This window comes from Poromitra crassiceps, assembly GCF_964638095.1.
Source record: "Poromitra crassiceps genome assembly, chromosome: 4".
Classification (NCBI taxonomy): Eukaryota; Metazoa; Chordata; class Actinopteri; order Beryciformes; family Melamphaidae; genus Poromitra; species Poromitra crassiceps.
In genome coordinates, this window is record NC_139626.1 from 42,505,800 (window position 1) to 42,523,494 (window position 17,695).

The 17,695-nt window shown below is 42.8% G+C and overlaps 1 protein-coding gene across 1 annotated transcript in view; it reads right to left on the bottom strand.

The window, feature by feature from the left end:
• Window positions 1–537: 537 nt before the first annotated feature.
• The window catches only part of ncapg (non-SMC condensin I complex, subunit G), a 28,967-nt gene continuing 11,809 nt past the window's right edge, over window positions 538–17,695 (bottom strand). The window contains exons 9-16 of the mRNA XM_083635927.1: window positions 15,986–16,001; window positions 15,035–15,216; window positions 14,528–14,693; window positions 12,902–13,069; window positions 8,438–8,564; window positions 7,302–7,349; window positions 7,066–7,135; window positions 538–1,818 (exon numbers count right to left, since the gene is read on the bottom strand). Of these exons, the coding sequence (XP_083492053.1) occupies window positions 1,680–1,818; window positions 7,066–7,135; window positions 7,302–7,349; window positions 8,438–8,564; window positions 12,902–13,069; window positions 14,528–14,693; window positions 15,035–15,216; window positions 15,986–16,001 (916 nt within the window). The 3' untranslated portion in view covers window positions 538–1,679. The remainder of the gene's footprint in view (window positions 1,819–7,065; window positions 7,136–7,301; window positions 7,350–8,437; window positions 8,565–12,901; window positions 13,070–14,527; window positions 14,694–15,034; window positions 15,217–15,985; window positions 16,002–17,695) is intronic.

A 17,695-nucleotide genomic window follows, 5' to 3' on the forward strand; every position in this document is an offset into this window, starting at 1 on the left:
TTTAATTTACACTGTTCAGTAGATGAAACTTGTACTATAGGGTGCCTGAGCAAGATCCTGCTACCTGCTAGACACCTGTAGTGACAAAGATGTCTAAAGTACTGCTCTGAGGTGACAAAGATGTCCAAAGTACTGCTCTGGGGCCTAGATCAGTGATTCTCAACCTTTCATATCATACCCATTTGATAAAAAAAAAATCTCCTTCTGACCCACATCTTTTTATAGGTATGATTTTGGCATTTTTCTAAATTCTCTGATTGGTCTAACTTCTTGTAAATTAAATAACCATCAATTTGCTGGAACCCCCTCAAGGTCAGGGGCTCTTGGTGGACCCTGGACCCCACATTGCCATGTCATATTTAATATCTGACACATTTATCACCTATTAGATACAACAGTCGCCAATAACGTCTTCTGACTATCAATGTTTTTGTTACACCCATCCCTGAAATATACCTATGGCTTCCTAACTACAGTATGCTGATTGAACAAGAATAGAGAATGTTTAGTTATACAACTTATATTTTATTTGGGCAGTTAAAATGAACATGTAACAAAATGAACAATGAAAAGTTAACACTAGAAACACACAAACATGAAAAGGTAACGCTAGAAAAACAGAAACAAACGCACTACACAGAGGAAACATCCACTTCCTAAATATAATGGAGAGATTATCCTGTAAATCAGGGCTGGTGTCAGTCCATTCAGGAGCTGAAAACAGATTAATTTTTATTCAAAAATGTTAATTTGCTCCTCCCCTTTTCCTCCCTCTCATTGAACTTGAGTGATGCTATTATAAACATTTTGGCTAGTCATCTTATTGTACCCACTGTGTGTGGATGGGTTGGTGGGTGCTTGTGGGTGTGTGTGCAATATTTGTACCTTACAAAATATTGAATTTGTCCCCTCATATTTCTCTGGCATGTTTGTATGTTTATAGAACTGGCTGTGCCTTGAACGAGGGACCTGAACTGTTTTGTACGTCTTCGTAACTGCAAAACCAATAAAGAATACAAAATATATATATTTTAAGTAGAGCTGCAACGATTAGTCAATCGACAGAAAATTAATCTCCCAACTATTTTTCAATAATCGATTTAATAATTTAGAAATTTTGTAGGAAAAAAATAAATACAATTGTCTCATTCTAGCGTCAATGTGAATATTTTGTTTTTTTTGGTCTTCTAATAAACTGATTATCTTTCGGTTGTGGAATGTTGGTTAGGACAAAAGACGACATTTGAGGATGTCATCTAGGGCTGCAGCTATTGATCATTTTAGTAATCGAGTGTGCTACCGATTATTTTAACAAGTAAACGAGTAATCGGATAAGATTGCGGTTCAGGCTGAAAGCACAACGTAACGTTAGTAGAAGCAGTAGATACCGGAGGTGGAAACCCCACAGAGTAAAACATTGAACAAAAAGGAACAGATAACAACATAGCAGCCATACTCTGTGCTAGGATCCAAAGCCCAAGATTACATCACTTGTCGTCTTTTGTCCTGACCTACAGTCCACAACCCAAATATAATCCGTTTAGTGTCATAGAAGACTAAAGAAACCAGAAAATATTCACATTTACATTTGAATTTTATTTTATCGATAAAAAAAAGAGAAAAAAAAGCTTAATTTTCTGTTGATTACGGTAATCGATTCATCTAGAGCTCCACTGGCCCTAACTCGACATGTTGGCCTCCTGGTTGATGAGTGCGGTGAGGTCCAGCTTTGTCTTCTCTAGCGCTGCAGTCTTGGTCCTCCGAGAGGGGCGCGTCGACATGGGAACAGCCTCTGGAACATTCTCAATCTCTCCATCACTTGGTAGCCAAGACAGAATGGAGCATAAGAATGTGAGTTGAAAGAAGGTGGGAATGTAAGACAGGTTATCAAATCAGGTAAATGGGTCAAACTCTGGTATGGTGTTATCAGATCCACCCCCCCTCTGTTTTCTCCCCAATTGTACTTGGCCAATTCCCGCTGCTGTCCTGGTTATTGCTCCACCCCCTCTGCCGATCTGGGGAGAGTTGTAGAATAGCACATGCTTTCCCCGATACATGTGCAGTCGCCACCCATTTCCTTTCACCTGACAGCAAGGAATTTCACTGGGAGGATCACGCGATACGCCCCCTGAACAGGCAGGCCAGAGGAGGCAGTAGTGCAGTGACCAGGAGACGTACCCATATTCTGCCTTTCCACCCGCAGACACGGTCCATTCATGTGCAGTGTTCCCACACTTTCAGAGACAAAATTCCAAAACTTTTCCAGGAGCTAGAATATAATTTCCATGACCATTTGCAAGTACATGAAATGTGCATTGTAGCACCATGCCCTTCACCCCAAGACACTATATTCACCAGCATTCACATATAGTATTAAAGGAGAACTCCAATGAAAAACAATTTAGTCTGACAGTTATTGAGAGTTGATTTGAATTAAGTTGTGCACCAGTGATGTGACATTATTGGTCCACAACTTTGATTGAGTCAAATCAACTCTCAATAACTGCCAAACTACATGAATGCCTGCAAAACTGTTTACAGTTTTTGGATATGTGTGAGAGCATGTGCAAAAAAAAAATCAAAATAAATTGTTTTTCAGTGGAGTGTCCCTTTAAGCAATGACTTTAGACTTTAGTGTTTATAAAGAAAACTTCACAAAAATATAAAGATAAGACTTTAATTCTCTCATTTTTCATTACATCCATGATGCTCAAGATTAAAAATGAGCTGCATTGTCCAATCGTTCTACAATGTCCCGGTAGCTCAGTCCATGATTGGATCGTTCTACAATGTCCCGGTAGCTCAGTCCATGATTGGACCGAGATGTCTTCTGTGGCTCCTGATTGGAGAACCATTCGTGTGTTGATTTCTTGTTGATTGCACACAGGACAGGTGTGTGTGTGTTTAGTCTGAACCCTAGTATGTTGCTCTGACAGTTAAGAGTTGACACCCTGAAGAGGACAGTAGCTGAAACACTTTTTTTTACTATGTCAATGCCTATTTTAATCACCCACTTTCACTCTTTCATGAATTCAGGATGCTTAAATGCCTTGTGGTTGACTCCAAATCAAGATGCTTTAGAGTGGTTGACTCTAAATCAAGATGATTTAGAGTGGTTGACTCTAAATCTAATCAAATTCACTTGACCAACCTATTGCTGTCCTGCCTTTGAGCTCTGACCAACCATGTATTTAAACAACGAATGCTTGCTATGCTGATATGACTTATTGATGATGCACAGCCATCATGTCATTTTACTACAATAATTGGATCAAGTGTTATTAAAGCTTTTACAAGCTGTTACCGTGAGTTATATATATACAGTATACTTGAGTTTAGAGCTGCACAATATATCGTTTCAGCATCGTCATCGCAATGTGCGCATGCGCAATAGTCACATCGCAGGACATGCAATGTCAAAGAATAAGGTAAATTAACTCAAACACGTCAGGCTATAACTTTTTTGCTGGTTGATACTCAGCACTTAGCACACTAGCATCCTGCCAATCACTCTGGCTGCAGCAGAAACCAAATATATTGCAATGTCTGTTTTTTCCAATATCGTGCAGCCCTACTTCAGTTTGTGATTTCTTTGATAATTAACTTTATATTTGCAACCACATGGTATATGCAGGAATCCTGCAGTTAAATTCAATACCATTTAAGGCCTTTTTAAGACTTTCAATCAAATATAATAGTCAACACCACTTTCTTCACATCAGCGATAGAGGTGTAAATGTAAATCACAAGTTAGTTTCATCACGATACGATATTATATAGATTATTTGGACAACAATGCTGATATCACAAAGTCTGCCCACGACATGATTCTGATTTAATTCACGTGTCTGCGATCGATATGAGACAATATCATATGCCCATTTAACACAATCCGCACAATAGCTACCAAATTTAATACCTCATCAAATGGCAACTAAGACTTTTTAAGAAGGGCCTCAATTTTCCCTAAATTGATTTATCAACTTTTAATACTTTTCAAGCCCCCGCGAATACCCTGAACCTTATTCACGTATTAAACAGCGTCATGACTCAATAAACCTTCTTGGAAGAGGTCTGCACTGGTACTGAGCGCATTGCCCTTAATTGCCTCATCAACCTCCTATCATGAAAAAAGTAAGCTCATCACAAAATACCTCACTCGTTTGACTTGAGGGCATGTAATTATGTTACCATCACATTCGCTAACCTGTCGCTCTTTGAACAAGCCGGGATGTCTATCGCGAGATGTTTACAGGCGGGCTATGTTGTGTCCACAGTCCGTGGGTTTGCCCCTGACTGTCAGAAACTTAAGCAAAGTAATTCCATATTTCGCTCTGTTCATTTGCTTTTTCCACAAGCTGTGGACGTTTGGCAAGACCGCAGCAGCCATGTTCGAGAGATGGAACAAAATAACTCTTTATGGCTAGGAGTTGAAGGCAAAGATTTTTTTTTTCTTTTTTTTCTTTCAGGTTTATTTAATGGGGACATTATGCATATTAATAACCACATTCAAATGTAAATGTGCCAGAGTTAGCCAGAAGGCTATGTTACATCTGCTGCTGTCCCTGGACTGGTCTTAAGAGGTCACCCTAAAAAGATAAAGGTGAAGCTATAAAGAGGAAAATCAAAACATGCAGTATAGAAATATAATCTAAGAAGAGCAGGCCGTTAAACTATTACAAACTAGTTGAAGGACATAAACCGAAGACAGCTTTGCAGAGTTAAACGAAACAGCAGTCAGCAACAAAGAGATTCAGCCCAGCCAAACAAATAGAGAGGCAAAGTGAACGTCACTTCCTGCTTCAGCACTGTACCAGAGATTTTCTTACGCAATTTATTTTCACATAGACATTTTGTAAAATGCTTATAAAAAATAGTTTTACTTGGTCAAACCAAGCTGTTCAGCTATATCTAGAATCGGGAGAGACCATAGAACATTTCACTCAGACCAAAACTTTAAAAAACAACATTGAAAAAATATTTTCTTTACACCCGCATTTTTTTTACGTTTTGGTTAGGGTGGTGCGATGTCAATCAAATAGCCATCATGATGGTTCCACAGTGAACCATCATCACGAACCAAACAACTAACGTTAACGTTACAGATCCTCACCAACAACGTGTGTGTGTTGAATTTAACTAGCTGGCAGAAAACTGACTGAATTACTGGCTGATATAACGTTAGATTCGCGTGGGCTTTTGAACCTAATGAGAGAGTTGAGGAGAAATGACTGATGAGTCTCGCTTTCAGGCTACAGCTGCTGTATCTGTATCTATCTAACTTTCACTTTGGAAACAGGCGAGTTAAATTCACAGTTGAAGACTTGTACTCACTTTGGGTTGAAAACAGGAAAGAACGTGAAGTTTCTTCTTTGTCTTAAAAAGTTTTCACAACACAACCGACTTCTCACGCGCGAGGGATGCCCCGGCGACATTAAACAAGCGCACCCAGTTCAGAGAAGCAGTAGAGCGGAGGGGGGGGGGGGGGGGCTTCTCTGAACTGGGTGCGCTTGTTTAATGTCGCCCGCGTGTCACGGTAAGTGGACTTGGCCTTCGCGTCACAGTAAGTGGACTTGGCCATTTTTATTATTAAAACTGCACAATTTTAATTCGAACAGATGATTAATTACGATGATCCGATCAGAGGTCGATGGGGGGTCGGCCCATCATGATGGTCGATGCCATCATCCATCATGCCAGCCCTAGTTTTGGTCGGAGTGAAATGTTATGCGATCTCTCCTGTTTCTAAATATATCTGAACCGTTTTGTCTATGGGAAAATGAAAATCTCTGGTACAGTGCTGAAGCAGGAAGTGACGTTCCACTTTGGCTCTCTATAGCATTCTATCACATGACAGAAACGTCACAAATAACACAGATGTTAGTAGCACGAAGACAGCATTGCAACAAGCAACAGAGACAAAAAATGCCAGCCTAACTAGTAGACAAATAGCACTCTATCAGACCACATGACAAACACCACAATAAGCACAGACAGGCAAAAAGAGCATAGATGACAGCAGGATCATTTAGTACTTTAATGTTGACAGAGCTGGCTACTGGTTATCCACTTCTTTAGTTAAGTTTAAGTGAAGCGTATGTTTTCAAATCTCTAATGTCTTTTGGAATTAAGTTCCACTCGCGAGGCGCGAGCAGCTTTAATTGAAAACGCAGATTAGCTAAAAGAACTTTTCCTCAACGGGATAATACAGTCTACTCTCACTGCACTCCGTGTAGATTTATATATACGGTTGATCCAGTATTTACAAACTGAAATCTCAGTACAGGTGGAGCCAGTTCATGCAAAATCATGTACATTAGACAGGAATCTGTATATTTAATCTCAGGTTTTCCCTATTTAAAAACTATTTTGTTAATATTTGGCAATGATGATAATATTTAGTTTTTTTTGTCAAGAACTTTGAGGGTTTGTTTGTATAAGGATTGCAACTGTTTAAGAGCAGTATTACTTGCCTGGGAGCAGGTTGTCAAGCAATATGTGATGTGCGAGAAGATCATTGAATGCATATGCATCATTGCAGCCTCTGTTGACATACAACTACGGATATATCTAAAATTGGTTGAACTTCACCCGATTACAAACTTTTAGTATGAGCTTTAGAAGAGAAATTGCTATCAATCAGCACTCCACGGTACTTAAACTCCGAGACAACTTCTAGTCTTTCCCCGGCTACAAATCCATCCAGTTCTGCACAACGGCTTTTAGTTTTGCTAAAAAGATTGCCGTCAATGCATTTTTGCATAGTGTGACCAATCATACCAGCGTACTTGAATATCAAAATGTATGCCTGCTACAAAAAATGCATGCAGGGTGGCAGGCCTGAAATTGAACAGTTCATTCCAAACCTTTTCCAGGTCTGGAAAACTGTTTTTCTAATTCCATACCTTTGCCAGGTATTTCATGACTATGGGAACCCTGGTGCCTGACCAAGCTGGCGGTAACACGGGGGCTCGAACCTGCGACCCTCGTGTTGGTAAGCAGGGAATCTACCACTGCACTGCAATATATCCTTATTCCAAACCCGTACTAACTGGAAACACTCACCTCTCTTCTGATGACTCTGCCCTTCTGCTAGGCTTCCTGCCCCCTTTGGCTGTGGAGCCTTTCCTCTGACCTGTACACACACACACACACACACACACACACACACACACACACACACACACACACACACACACACACACACACACACACAGGTAGATGAGAAGAGAGGCCAGGTACTACGAACAATCACTGTTTTAGTGATGTGTTTTAGTTTTAGTGTACAAAATCTACATTACCTCTTTTGGGTTTCTTGGCAGTTTTAGATCGATCCTCTGTTGCAGTCTCTGCAGAGATACAGGAAATGGAGAAAAAATGGTTTACATTTATTTTTTGCAGTTCCTCTCTGCTCGCTGTGTTCTTGTCTAGACAGACACTAAGTAGGGTGGTGGGAGGCATATACAGTATTTCTAATCCACTTAGCAGCATTCTGGTAATAGGAGATAATCCTTTTACAGGAAGAGAGTTGTCACAATCTATAAATCTGGTTAGACACAGATGCTAGGGAGAAGACATTTCTGTTACTCCGATGCTCTAGAAAGTAGTGTTTACCAAAGACTGGGTCGGGAACCACAGGTGGGTCGCGGGAGATTTTATTTGGGTCGCCAAATAAATTTGCAGGATGTTTTAGTCTTAGTTCAAATGTGTATAGTTTTACTGTTGAGAGGGGGAAAAACAAGAGCCTGTTAACTTGGCCTAAATGCATTTTCAGTATTTGGTCTCATTTACAGTATAAAGTATTTAATATGTGCATGTTTTCAATAACACGTCTTTTTCATGAGGCTGTGTGGGGCTGTGAGTGACTATCCTAGACTAACATAACATCATCAAACATTAATTCAATTCGGCTCAATGAATCCAGTCTCAGCTTTCAATTTATGCAATTCAATAAGGACCCAGTATGCAAAAATATGCACATAGAATAGGCAAAAAACACATTTATACTGCATGCAAAAAAAATTGGGGGCAGGGTTTTTTCCCCAAACTGTATGGGATTAGCATAAAGTGGGCATGCCTGTAAAGGGGAGACTCGTGGCTACCAGAACCCACTTTCATTCAGATATCTCGAGGTGAGAGGTCAAGGTAGGGACCCCTTTAAAAACGGTTATGCCAGCCTAACCTTGGAGCGTTATTACATGGTTGGTACTGTACCAGTACCGTCACTTCAAAAACGAGCCCACAAAGCCTCTGAGAGACAGTAATGTGATGTCGGCCACGGACACAGACGTCCTCAAGAGTGGAACCATTCAAAATGGCCCCGTGACCCACTTTTGGGTCGTGACCCAGCAGTTGAGACCCACTGCTCTAGAGGCTGCATGGGGTGCACTGTGTGTATGTACTGCTTCTATACAGTCTGTGTATGCATTTTCTGTACCGTCCGCATTGACATCCAGCAGCTGCAGTGCAGGCGTTAAGCGGACGTTAAGCTCAGCCTCTTCCTTGGAATCCAGCTGACCAATCATCTTCTCCAGAGCACGGAGACAGGGCCGATCCTTCACCACCTGCAGACAATGATGGAGGGATGGAAAGAGGAGAAATCAGATGAAATGGAGGGTTTTCTTTTTTAAGACCAGCAAACATATTGAGACTGTAGCTGCGTTTACATGCACACTTTTTCCTCAATCTGATTGAAATCAATCGGTTTGAATATTTCAGGTCAACTGTTTACATGGGATGTGATTTAATACGCTCTGGGGCCGGTTGCACCAACTGGTCTTACGACTGGTCTTAAGCTAAGTCGGTCGTAACTTTACGACCTAACAGCTACGCCGGTTGCACCAACAGGGCGGAAGCCTTTTTCTCACTAAGACCGGTCGTAAATATTACGCCTAGTCCAGAGCAGGCGTAAGGTGCAGTCATGGGTGCAGTATAGACGGTTTTCACCTGTGTGTTGCGCAATAGCTACAACCCCTCAGCACTCTGGCTGTATTCAGACCCGAGTTATAAACTGGAAACCGCAGTATGTTATAAACGTTATAAATATAGTCACGTTATAAACAACTAACCAATGCTGGGGTTCTGTATGGAAAGTGGAAATCGAAATGGTTAAAAGTTAAATCAATTTGGTCATTCAGTGGCGTTTTACTGCCATGTAAAGTAACGACAAGTAACAGTTAGCCGCTAACATTAGCCACACTATTACAGCCAATTACCCATCAGCGGAGCGTCATTTGACGCCAGCACTCTTCTAAACAGGTCGCGTGCCGCATTCCAGTGGGCATTCCCATGCTTTCACATGGACGCGCATTGCTACGACCGGCGTAGTTAAGACCAGACGTAAGCCCTGTTGGTGTAACAGGCATAAGTCCACTCTAAAGACTGGTCTTAACTAAGACCAACGTAGGAGTTACGACCAGGCATAGTTAAGACCAGTTGGTGCAACCGGCCCCTGGTGTTTACATGCACCCAGAGCATGGCATGCACTGATATACAACTTGACATGTCTGCCAACTCTCGCATTGACCATGAGACTCAAACAATTGACACTTTTCACACACACTATCTTAACGCCACAAGTACATTTTCTCGCAGTGAAAAATAAATTCGTACTGTAATTATACCGGTAGCCTAAAGTGTGAATTATGCCAGACATATGGACTGTCACACGGAAATGAGAGACACGGAATCCCGAAGAGTTTTTTTTTAATTATAGCCTACTCCGTGGACTGTGCGGGAAAACATGATTTCAGACGGAAGCCCGTCTTTATTGTCACACGAACACTACAACACATGCATGCTGCCACAACACACTCATGCTGACGGTGGCCGATGAAATATGTCCTCTGCATTTGACCCATCCAGGCTTGTCCTTTCCTCCAGGGGGCAGGCCAGGAGCAGTGGTCGCTTTCTTTTCTTTCCAGCGCCCGGGGACCATCATTGGACCAACTTCAGATGTTGTCGTCACTGGTCGGATGACGATCTTCTGCATGTTTTTAGTGGGGGGTTATGTACGGAGGAACCCCCTGGGTAGCCTGGTAAACCGCCCGTCACGTGAACTCACATTGCATTTGGTTCTCCGTGACGGTCTGGACCTGCACAGGCAGTTAAGATGATTGGTCGAGCCATGCCGGCTCGACGAATCAGCGGCGGCCGTAGGCGGGCTCTGGCTCGTCTGGGCAAGTAGTGGGTACATGGTCTTTGTAGTTCTTTTCACTCATCAGCATGGCTGCCGCCGCGGAAGTGACAGGCAGTGAATGAAATTGAATGTAACGTTCCCAATTCTATGTATTAAATTCTAAAAAACAACCCTCAACATTTGGGAAGGCTAAGCCACACAACTAGTTCGTTATAATCTAACTATGGTAAATGCTTCGAAGGTGACTTTACGACCACGAGGACTCAATCAATGAATACCACGGAGATCATCCACAGGCACCTTCCGCGATCTGATTGGTTGAAGTTAACACCCACCAGCGGTGATAGACAGATGGGTCATCCAATCACCTGCCAAGTAGCTTGGACAAAGTGCCCGCCTCCGTCAGCGGGTCTGGTGACTTCAAACCCAGATCGACTGGTTTAGTGAAACCTATGTGGAGCTATACCGTCCATCTGGCAGCGTCAGGTTACCCCCTGGGGGGTACGGGGAGAACATGCAAACTCCACACAGAAAGGCCCTTTCGATGAGATAGCCCACCTGGGCAGTAGGCACTGAAGATATGGGGGGGTCACAACTCCAGCGCCCACAGCGTCCCAGGCGAGAATCGAACTCAGGACCTTCTAGCTGTGAGGCGACAGCGCTACCGACTGCGCCACCGTACCCTTGCCAGAGTTTTGAAAATCTCCACTTTGTCCGCACGCATAGTTAAAAAATAATAATACAGCCAGAGAGTAATCACTTTCATCATTTACATGAGAACATTTTTCTTTTGATCGGTTTGGGCCTTTTTAGGTGTTTATATGGAGCATTTGTAAACGGTTTGGGCTTTTAAACCAATTTCAATCTGATTATTTTGCTCCATGTAAACACGCCTACTGAGAGGAAAAGTCCCATTTTGTTTTCTCCCTTGCCTCTGATTATAAAAGCATGTGGGTGTGCTATAAAAACACCATGGAAGTCTCAAAATATACGCCCCCCAATAAATGCACACCAGCCATTATGAGCCATATAAGGAAAAGATGGCTCCAAAGGAGCCGTTTTGACTTCTAACCCTAACCTTGTGACACTGACAAAGGAAGTTGGAACGACACGGTGGTTCAGTGGTTAGTGCTGTTGCCTCACAGCAAGAAGGTCCGCGGTTCGAACCCCGGTCCGTCCCAGGTCCTTTCTGTGTGGAGTTTGCATGTTCTCCCCGTGTTCGTGTGGGTTTTCTCCAGGTGCTCCGGTTTCCTCCCACCACCAAAAGACGTGTATGTTAGGGTTAATACTCCTGTCAGTGCCTCAGACCAAGGCACTGGCAAAAGAGCTGGAGTTGGTCCCCGGGCGGCGGGCGCTGCACTGCGGCTGCCCACTGCTCCTAGTTCTAGGAAGGTTCCTAGTAGAGGATGGGTCAAATGCAGAGGATGAATTTCCCCATGGGGATAAATAAAGGATAACTTAACTTTTTAACCCTCATTTAATTTGCCTGTTTATAGCGCCGCCCCTGCAAAGTGAATGCCTAAGACCAAACCTTGTTGTCTGTGGCATGGCTGTGCCACTGCCTGGCTGCTGTGTAGTATGAAAAAAGGTCCAGAAAACAATCAACCGCACCAAAGATGGATCCATCCCAACAGATCATCTTATCAGAGGTCACGCCCCCAACAGATGATCTTATCAGAGTTCCCGCCCCCTCAAAACAGCGCATAGTTAATGAGGGGAGGGACAGAGCAGATAGGTCCCACAGAGGCTGGATGTGAGTAGGAGTATTTTGCAACAGAATTCATAAGTAACCTTGTTTTAAAGACCCATAAGAGGCCTAAAACAACGTCTTCTGATAAGACATGTTTTCAACGGCTAAAAATAGCATGAAAGGGGACCTGTAACAAACTTGGAGTACTAGATGGATGGGATGTGCCATATACGACAACAATGTAGGTCAGAAAGATGAGATCTTTTAGACACCAGCTGATCCAATTTCAAGTTACTCACCGTCTTCACTATTCTAAGCAGAAATTGCACAAGATTTACTCGTCTGTCTCAACACTGTGACAGGTGTCAGGTGTCGGAGGGCACTCTGTCTCATGCCTTCTGCCCTTTACTGACTGGATTTTGGGCCAAAATATTTGATTGGTACTCTAAGGCCTACAAGGTAACCCTTCAGCCGGAGGCAGAACTCGCCATCTTCGGCTGCTCGGAATCCTCTCTGAACTTCCCTACAGCTGTGCAGCAATCTCTGACACAGGGGACAATTGTTGCCAAGAAACTCATTCTGCAGAAATAGAAGTCCCCCACTCCACTATCTTTTTAGTTGTGGTTGGCGGACATGATCTCCGTTGTACGGATGGAGAGACTCAGGTTCTTGAGGACCAACTCACCTGGGAGATTTCAAACAATTTGGGACCCGTTTCTGGCCTACCTTGACGAGGTTAGGGGTGACGGGTGATTCGCCCGGCCGGTCTTTCTCCCTCATGTGGGATCCCACTCATTTATATATGTATATACTGTATATATTTACAATTTATATATATTTATAAGCTGTATGTAACTGGTGGCACTAGTGTATGTATGTTTTTTCTTTCTTTTCTTTTCCTGTATCTGAGTTAGTTTGTTTTTTAGTTTTTCTGTGTTCTAAACAATTTAAATTGGTTAAATAAAATATATATAAAAAAAGAAAGTTGAGATCTTTTGAAAGTCCGTTTCAGGTTCAAAGATAGTAACAGGGAGTGGCTGTGTGTGCATGTCTGTGGAAAGATGAGTGTATACCTGTGTGATCTGCTGGAGCAGTGTCAGCAGGTCCCTCCTGATGGTGCCGTCTGTGCTGAGCTCCAGGCTGCTCAGAGTCTTGGCATACAGACGCACCTCAGGGGCCGTGGGGTCCTTCAGCATCTCCCCACACAGTCGCACTGCCAGGTAGTCATGGACACACACCTCCTGACCACAGACACACACGCATGTGCACGTCAAATTCAATGTATTGAAAACAAGTGCATGCTTCAAGTTGATATGAATCAGGTAGGGCTGTCACGACGCGTCGACTACGTAACTGTGGCCGTTTGCATAACGTGCGTCGATGCGTTGATATTAAATGGCTTCTGTGTGCTTTAGACTTGTGTAGAATGGTTTTTTATTTAGGAAATAAAAATTATCTGGGCCAGCGGCGCCATACAGCACGCGCTTAACCACCATCTTTGCATCCCTGCCCTTAAATTAATGTAAGTTAAATCACTTCGATTGCTTTCCTTGCCCCACACTAGGGTTGTCAAAAGTATTGATAGTATCGATAAAAATCAATACTAAAATTTTTAAACGGATACAATACTCATTTGCAACAGTATCAAATATCAGCACTACTTTCTCTTAACGAAAAATCAAACATACTACTGATTTCTCCCTCCCTGTCATTGGTGGGTATCTGTTGCTTCAACAAGGTCAAAGTGTTCTAATAGGCTGATGACTACAGCAGGGCTAATCTGCTGTGTAAATGCAAAGTTTTTAATTAGTTTTATCAGGCCTAGATTATGGAGAAGCATGCATCTGTCTTTGTTTATTCTGTATGCCTCTTGATGTGTTGTCATCCCCCCGCGCGTTATCGAAAATGGTATCAAGTATCGATATTTTCTTGGGTATCGGTATCCAAGTAGAAATTGTAATATCGTGACATCCCTACCCCACACTAATGAAAACATTTATTTGCCAGTGATTATCTTAACTGCATATTACTCCAGTTTAAACATTCAACAATCCTTTTGAATTTTAGGTTCAGTATATGGACTGGGCTGCATTTATATAGCGCTTTTATCGAAAGAGCTTTACAATGTGCCTACATTCACCCATTCACACACCGAAGGCGGCAAGCTGCAACGCAGGGTGCTGGCGCAGCCATCGGGAGCAATTTGGGGTTCAGTGTCTTGCCCAAGGACACTTCGACATGTGGACTGGAGGAGCCGGGGATCGAACCACCGACCTTCTGATTGGTGGATGACCCGCTCTACCTCCTGAGCCACAGACGCCCCTATATTTCTAATAAAATAAAAAATCTACGGTATATATAAATATAAATAAATATAAATATAAAAAATATTTTTTATATATTTCTAATAAAAAAATACAAAAAAAGATTAATCAACTAATCGAAAAAATTAGTCGTTCGATTAATCGAGAAGAAAATAGTCGTTTAGGACAGCCCTAGAGTCCGGGCAGGATTTGCTGACAGCTCTCTCAGGTCATTTCAGCGGTGCTGTGTAGAAAAGGGGCATGTAAAATAATGTGAGGATATAATGTCAATAAAAGCCCAGGGCTTCACACTGGGAAGAGGGAACAACCTAAATGGATTATAAGGAGTTTTCTGCACATGCTGACTTTCATGTCAGGCTGAGTGGGGTTCCTTACCTCAGTGATGGTGGAGGGTTTGATAAGGGCACTGGGGCGGGTCAGCTCGACGAGTAGCTCGAGCACATTGCTGACATCCACCTCTGCCAGTGGAGAGGTGACCGGGGCGTTCAGCAGAGTCTGCACCGTAGGCAGGAAACACTCCTCCACCACCTCTTGATGGGCCCTAATACACACACATGCACACCTGTTATTAAATACATACATATAGCCATTTCATCTCGGCAGGGAACTGAACCAATAGCAGGTTGAAGTGATACACACTTGCTGTGGTAATATGTGGCGATAGGCAATTAAATCAAGTCAAAATGCAATTAATTAATTTTTTAATAACATCAAATGGGACATTCATTCGCAATTACTTCTTAAAGTACCGGTAATTGGATCGAATGATAAATCTTTTGAGTTTTGAATAAAATCCACATCATCTGTTTGCTTGCTTGTGTTGTGGTGTGTGTGTTGTGGTGTGTGTGTGTGTGTGTGTGTGTGTGTGTGTGTGTGTGTGACCTGCTCTCGCGGGCATAGAGCTGGAAGAAGACCCCGAGGCAGTGGCGTAGGCGGGTGTCGTCCTCTGTGACGGGGTTGTACCACAGCAGCACCAGACGGGACAACATCTTGGCACTGGAGATGCGGCCGTTGTACATCAGTTTGGCCAGGCCCTCCGCTGCCTCTGTGCGCAGGTCAGACACCTGGGCACCACACACACACACAAACAAACAAACCAAGCTCTCTCTTTAGTGGTCTTATAGAGAGCCCCAGGGATGATGTATTTTTGTAGTCGGAACGCGGAAGTCCCGGACTTCCTGGTTCTTCACTGTTTCTGCCTATGCGATTTTTGAATGGGTTTTTGCCGCGATGCTTCAAATAAGGTCTCTGGGCAACGCAAGCTTAATCAAACGCGAACCAGTGTTCAGCCGGATAATCTTCACACATGAGGACCCTTTTCATGAGTTTTGAAGCGTAAATGCGAGAAGTAAAAAGTTTGTGCTAAGCTAATCCAGAACTACACAGTGTCGCTGAGGCTTCCCCGTCACGTCACCACTCAACCTGGACTGTTGATGATGATGTGTGCACTGCTGTGCACCGATCACCCCGGGCTGAACCAGGTGAGGGAAAGAGAATTTCCGTGTTCGTCCTTTGAAGTGATGACGTTATTGACGTATAATATCCCCGTCGTCTCAACAGTGTAGTCTCATTTAGCCGTTTGCTAGCTAGCCGCCCTTTTAACGGCATGTAAACGCTTAAAAACTCATAAAAGTGGTCCTCATGTGTGAAGATTACCCTACTGAACACTGGTTCGCGTTTGATTAAGCTTGCGTTGCCCAGAGACCTTATTGGAAGCATCGCGCCAAAAACCCATTCAAAAATCCCATAGGCGAAAACAGTGAAGAACCAGGAGCGTTAGCATCTATACTCAAGAAAACTAGGACACACAATACTTTCATAAAACGAACTTGCCCTGGTCAGTGCACTGCTGTGTAAAGCATGCAATTCATTTTATACAGGATTCCTACACATTTTCAAATAAAAAATTAAATCGTTTTTCCAGTCCTTGATTTGTTTGGTTGAAGACGGTGTTTAAAGTCGAGCTGAACGCAAAAATGATTTATTTTCTTTTAGTTCAAATACCTGGGTATGCAGTGCACCTATTTAATAATGTATGAGAAAAAAAATCACAAAAATCTAATTTCTTTCGTTTTTCACATCAAAAGTTCATTTTTCAAGATTTCATTCATAACAGTAATCTACAGCTTGTTGACGTCACCTAGTACTAGGGCTGTGAATCTTCACTGGCCTCACGATTCGATTCGATTACGATTCATCTGTCAACGATTCGATTCGATTCGATTAAACGATGCATCACGATGCATCTTAAATCGATGCATCACTTTTTCCGCAATACATGATTTATTTTTTCTCACTTTCTTTTTTCTCACTGTGTGGCTACTTTTAAAATAAAAGTGCATTTGGAATTGCGTTGTATTATGATCCATAATTAAAATAAACAACTGCATGTACTTACATTCTATTTTATTTGATTATAAAAAAAATAAAAAATAAATAATAATTTAACACATTGAGTGCCAGCCATTTTTTCAATCCTGTAGGTAAGTTGTGCCAGGTTTTTTTTTGAGGATTCTGGCTCATTTTACAAGAGCCGAGGATTATTTTCTGTTAAGAATTCGTGAACACCAATCATCTAAAAATAACTAATAGAATGTGTGCTTTCTCTGTCTAAAAGAGTTAGTTTGCAGAGTTAGTAGTTATGTAGATATTAGCCGTTGAGTACAGCATGGTTTCAGAGATTTTCAGGGAGTTTGGAGATAAATGGATTTTTAGAACCACCTCACGTGCCTGTGATTATGGGTGCCCTTGTCTCCCACTCTGTGCGCTCTCTCTCTCTCTCTCCTCTCTCTCTCTCTCTCTCTCTCTCTCTCTCAAATAGAGAGAGAGAGAGAGAGAGAGAGAGAGAGAGAGAGAGAGAGAGAGAGAGAGAAGAGAGAGAGAGAGTGTGTGTGTGTCTCCAAACTCCTCCCTCCGTCTGTGCTGCGGAGTGCTCTGCTGCTGGGAGTTTGAGCAGCGAGTTAGAGCAGCCTCTCTCCCTGGCAGCGAGTGTGGATAGGTCTCACTGTCTCTTGGGTTTGATAGCCCCGATGAAGCCCCGTGCGACTCTAGGCTTTATGCTGCTCACCCAGTCCATTTCTGGAACCCCCCACCGCAGCAGCGCGAAGCGTCCCCGCCTACAGTATGAGAATGAGGCTCGTTCGTTTCTGACTGTAAAATCGCCAAGCCATTTCCGCGGGAGGCGGCTGCTTTTGGTCCACGGGTCCCGTGGCTGTGGCTTTCTCTCTGTCTCTGTCTGGAGAGAACTGTCGCCACTTAGTGGTCGGTAAAATAGATTATACACATTCTCTTGCTCCAATAGTGATATAAAAGACGTAAAAGGGGTTGATTGATGTCCCACCGTCAACAAAAAAAAATGTTTATGTAAGACGAGATAGCTCGTCTATGGCACTTAACCGTTGGATTATGTAAGACGAGATATCTCGGCTATGGCACTCAACGTGTTAAGAATGCAAAGAAATGTAACTGGCTCGTTAAAACGCGCATTCCAGGAATATCGTATTTACAGCAATAGCGATAGTGGCGCGTGCTTGAGAGCCTGGT